At 51.8% G+C, this 4705-nt stretch overlaps 1 protein-coding gene across 1 annotated transcript in view; it reads left to right on the forward strand.

Moving 5' to 3' along the window:
- Nucleotides 1-4: 4 nt before the first annotated feature.
- Nucleotides 5-4705, forward strand: part of PEAR1 (platelet endothelial aggregation receptor 1) — a gene marked incomplete at its 5' end in the record, with an annotated part of 11978 nt that continues 7277 nt past the window's right edge. Inside the window, 8 exons of the mRNA XM_069062917.1 lie at nt 5-16; nt 392-528; nt 658-870; nt 1154-1328; nt 1890-2010; nt 2442-2605; nt 2693-2795; nt 3003-3149. Of these exons, the coding sequence (XP_068919018.1) occupies nt 5-16; nt 392-528; nt 658-870; nt 1154-1328; nt 1890-2010; nt 2442-2605; nt 2693-2795; nt 3003-3149 (1072 nt within the window). The remainder of the gene's footprint in view (nt 17-391; nt 529-657; nt 871-1153; nt 1329-1889; nt 2011-2441; nt 2606-2692; nt 2796-3002; nt 3150-4705) is intronic.

Consider the following 4705-nt stretch of genomic DNA (forward strand, 5'->3'; position numbering starts at 1 on the left):
CCCCCCAGGCTGGATGGTAGGAAGGATGGGGCAAGTGGTGGGGAGACCACTGGGAGTCCGTGGGGAGGACTGTCAGAATAGGAGGGGGTTTCTGGAGACTAGAAGTGGGGGACTCATAGTGGAGGACAGTGGGGTCAAGGTTATGGCAGGGAGAGGGTCCTGTGGAGGTGTGTTGGGAGGGGTGTGTGTGAGTGGCAGAGATAATGCACTTCCTGGGAAATAATAGTGGAGACAGTGGGGGCCCTAGCACTCCCTGGTAACAGGAGGCGTTTAATAAATATTTGTTGGTTGCCCAAATAAGTAAATGTATTCCACAGGGCTTCTCCTAGCCCTGGGGACTCTGGGAATTTCTAGGTACTTTTTATGATACCCTCTACCCTGCTGCTCTCAGGGCGCCATTTGCTCCCTGCCATGCCCAGAAGGCCGCTATGGAAGAGGCTGCACCCAAGAGTGTCGCTGTCACAACGGTGGCCAATGCGACCCCATCCTAGGGCAGTGTCACTGCGCTCCAGGATACCTGGGAGACAGGTGAATGGGAGGAGCACGAGTCTGAAGGTGTGGGGTCTAGGGGGCCTGGTGGGCGGGGGCAGAGCCTTGGCCAAGCAGTGGGTGGGGGCGGAGCCTGGAAGGGCTGTCCTCACTGAGCTAGGTGCCCAGGTGCCGGGAGGAGTGCCCAGTGGATCGTTTTGGCCAAGATTGTTCAGAGACGTGTGACTGCGCCCCCGGGGCCCGCTGCTACTCAGCCGACGGAGCGTGTCTGTGCGAGCACGGCTTCACTGGGGATCGCTGCACCGAGCGTCTCTGCCCTGAGGGGAGCTACGGTCTCACCTGCGAGGCGTCCTGTACCTGTCACGAAGAGCACAGCCTCAGGTGGGGGAATCTCAGGACAGACATGAGAGGGTCCCAGAGGGAGGGGTCCAAGAAGGGGGAAGCGCTGGAAGGAAGGAAGGAGGCGATACCTGCCTCCTGCACCCCCTGTCCTAGCCCTAAGGACCTCCCTGGCTTCCCGACCTTGGGCTGGCCCCTTCTTTACTGAAAGAGCCTAGGGCCGGGCTCCCCGGGCCGATGGAACAGGATTAGAGAATCCGGAGGATCTCAGCTTCCTGTGCTGGACCCCCTGGAGGACTCTTGGTCCCTCCTGGTCTGTTTACAGCTGCCATCCCATGAGCGGCGAGTGCTCCTGCAGGCCGGGATGGGCCGGTCTGCATTGCAACGAAAGCTGTCCCCCGGGCACCCATGGGCCTGGCTGTCGAGAACCTTGCCTCTGCCTCCATGGAGGCACCTGCCAGGCAGAAAGTGGCCACTGCCTTTGTCCCCCCGGCTACACAGTGAGTGAACCAACAGGATCTGCCCAACCTACTGCCCTGTTCCTACTGACTGAGCCTCACAAACAGGGGAGACAGGGACCGACTCTAGAGGCCTTATCTCCCCCCCACCCCCACCTTCCAACTACTTTGTTTCAGGAGACATAGGGACCTTGAACCCCATCTCCTGGAGCTTGTCTCCCCTCCAAAAGATGCAGGGAGCCCAGAGTCCCCTTCACTCCCCCCTGTGCCTACTTCCAGCTCTTCTACCCCTAGGGTATCCGGGGAGTCCCATCTTACAGTCTCTAGGGAGAGAGAGAGAGGAAGGGGAATTCCATTTCCATATCCTAGAAGACTCAAGAATCTAGAGTTTCCAGCTCCTTAGCTTTTTGGTCCGGCCTGACTCGCTGGCATCCCTGGGCTAGCCTATGCTCCTGGAGGCAGACCTGCTCTCTGATTTGGCAGGAAAGGAACACACTGTTGACTGACTGTCCCCCATATTGAGGGACTAAGGTGGGGGATGGGTACTGTATGGACAAGGTGCTCCACTCCTCTCTCATTGATCTCTGGACTGGGCTCTGCCAGGGCCCCCACTGTTCCAGCCTCTGCCCTCTGGACACATTTGGGGTCAACTGCTCCCAGAGCTGTTCCTGTGTGCATGCCCTCAGCTGCTCCCCAATCGATGGCTCGTGCAACTGCAAGGAAGGTCTGTAAAGACCTTTGGGTGGGTCTGGGCCTGAGGATAGACAGGGGAAGGGCATGGCTAGGAGGTCAAAGGTAGAGCCATGGTGGTGGTGGGGGTGGGGGGTGGGAATACCATGAGTCTAAGGTCTGAAGCCAGAACTAGAACGGGGCTTGAGATTTGGGATGGGATTGGGTTCTAGGGAGTTGGAGTCCAGGCCTGAACTGGAAGAGTTCTAAGAAAGGAGAAGCTCTGGAGGGGAAGAAGGGAGGAAGGGCAGAAGTCATAGGGTGGGGCTCAGGATTAGATGGTATGACTGAGTCAGGGGGTGGGGAGGACTCTGGGAAACCATCCTGGGTTGAGAGCTCTGATGGGACTCAGTCCCTAGAGTCCTTGGTAAGAAAATAATGAGAAGAGGAAAGGTCATTAGTCCTTAGGAACACTCTCTCCTTCAGGATGGCAGAAAGGTGACTGCTCTGTGCCTTGCCCTGAAGGCACCTGGGGATTTAACTGCAATGCCAGCTGCCAGTGTGCCCATGGGGCTGCCTGTAGTCCACAGACAGGAGCCTGCTCCTGCACCCCTGGCTGGCGTGGTGATAGGTGCCAGCTTCCCTGCCTGGTGAGTGCCAGTGGTAAGGAAAGGGTCTAGGAGGGTGATACTGTTAAGCCCTATTCCTTGCTGAGCCCTTCCTTTTTTTTCCCTAAGAAGGGGCAGTTTGGACCAGGCTGTGCCAGTCACTGCGATTGCAAACACGCAGATGGCTGTGACCCTATTCATGGGCATTGCCAGTGCCGACCTGGATGGACTGGTGAGCAACTCAAATACCCACGCCATCCAGCTGGGGATCTTGGGGAACATCCTTGGAAAGCAGTGACTCTGTCCCCTCTCCTGTCCTCCCCCACCCCCCAGGGCCCAGGGCTCCTGACTCCATGTCCTACCCCAAAGCTGAAGGGGATTGGTCCCCTCTAGGTAGAAGGATCCCTTTCAACCTGTACACCCTCTGCTGGGTCCACAGGGCTCCACTGTGACCTTCCATGCCCTGAGGGTTTCTGGGGACCCCACTGCAATAACTCCTGTACCTGCAAAAATGGGGGGACCTGCATACCTGAGAATGGGAGCTGCATCTGTGTACCTGGCTACCGGGGTCCTTCTTGCCAGAGAAGTGAGTTATTCTCCTTATTTTCCCACCCCTTCCCTTTCTCCCATCTAGAAATTCAGTCAGTCAGTCGGTCAGTTAGTCAACAAACATTTATGAAGTGCTTACTATGTTCTAGATGTGATGCTAAGTACTCAGGATACAAATAAAGGCAAAAAACTGTCCCTGCCCTCATGGAGCTCACATTCTAGAATGGGCGACTATGTACATATAAGTTATATACAGAGTAGGTGGAAAGTGATCTCAGAGGAAAGGCACTAGGGAAGAATGTGGGATTTGACATAAATCTGAAAGAAATCAGGGAACAAAGAGATTTTTGCAGGCATGAGGAGGGAGAACATATTTTGCCCTCATCCTTTGGAAACTTTACTTCCAGCTCTGTAAATTCCTAAAATCTTAGTTGGAAAATGCCTTCTAAGACATAATCTCTAGACCTGTTGTCTAGCTGCCTAATTGTACATGAGGTAGCATGATGTGGTTCTGAGATGTCAAACGTGTGACCCAACACTCTTAAGTGAGATTCAAATGTAATTGGGAAATATTTAACAAAATAAAGAAAGATACAATAAAATATAAATAAAGACAAAAGAAAACATAAAAATAAACAAAGATACAATGAGACATATGATAAAAACATTTAACTTTGCACTTTAAAGCTAAGTCAACATATGGCCCACTTACTTATGGGGGATGAGTGACCCTATTTTTATTTAAGTCAGAAACCATTGGTGGAGCTATAGAATGTTTGACTCAGAGTCAGGAAGACCATAGTTCAAATCCTGCCTCTGACATATTGTGTGATCAAAGGCAAACTGCAACCTCTCTGAGCCTCAGTTTTCTCATCTGTAAAATTGGAGTGATGATATTTGTGGTACATGCCTCCAAGGGTTTTTGTGAGGCTCCAATGAGATAATGTATTTAAAGGGACTTGTAAACCCCAAAGCGCTATAGAATGCCAGGTGTTATTAATAAGGAGACTAAGTCTGAAGGAAAGGAACTCACTCCTATTCACACAGAGGTGGGCTTAAACTCATGTTTTCTGACTCCAAATCAGAAAATAAGGAATAAATAAGAGAAAAATTGACAAAAACAAATCAAGAGAAGTGAGTGGAATCAGATAGAATGAAAAGAATGTTTGGTTTGGATTTAAAATATCTGGGTTTGAACCTCACCTGTTTCACTGAAAATACTTGTGTGACTTTGGAAAAGTCATTTAATGCTTCTCAGCTTGATTTTTGCTTATCTGTTTGGAGGATGGATGAGATAACCTCAAAGATTCATACTGATCTGTGAGCACTGTAGGAATTCAGAAGAGGGAGAGATTTCTGTAGGTCTCTGGTTTGGACTAGTGAAGACTGATGAAGGATGGAATGGGGGGGGGGGCTAGTAAGAGAGGGAAGCATGGGACGGCGAGGTGGCACAATGGGTACAATACTATCCCCAGTCAGGAGGACCTGAGTTCAACTCTGGCCTCAGACACTCACTAGCTGTGTGACCCTGGGCAAGTCACTTAACTGAGAGAGAGAGAGAGAGAGAGAGAGAGAGAGAGAGAGAGAGAGAGA

The sequence above is a fragment of the Petaurus breviceps genome, unplaced genomic scaffold (genome assembly GCF_028583685.1).
Source record: "Petaurus breviceps papuanus isolate PSGF00001 unplaced genomic scaffold, PetGlider_PUasm1.0 90510, whole genome shotgun sequence".
NCBI classification, from domain to species: domain Eukaryota; kingdom Metazoa; phylum Chordata; class Mammalia; order Diprotodontia; family Petauridae; genus Petaurus; species Petaurus breviceps.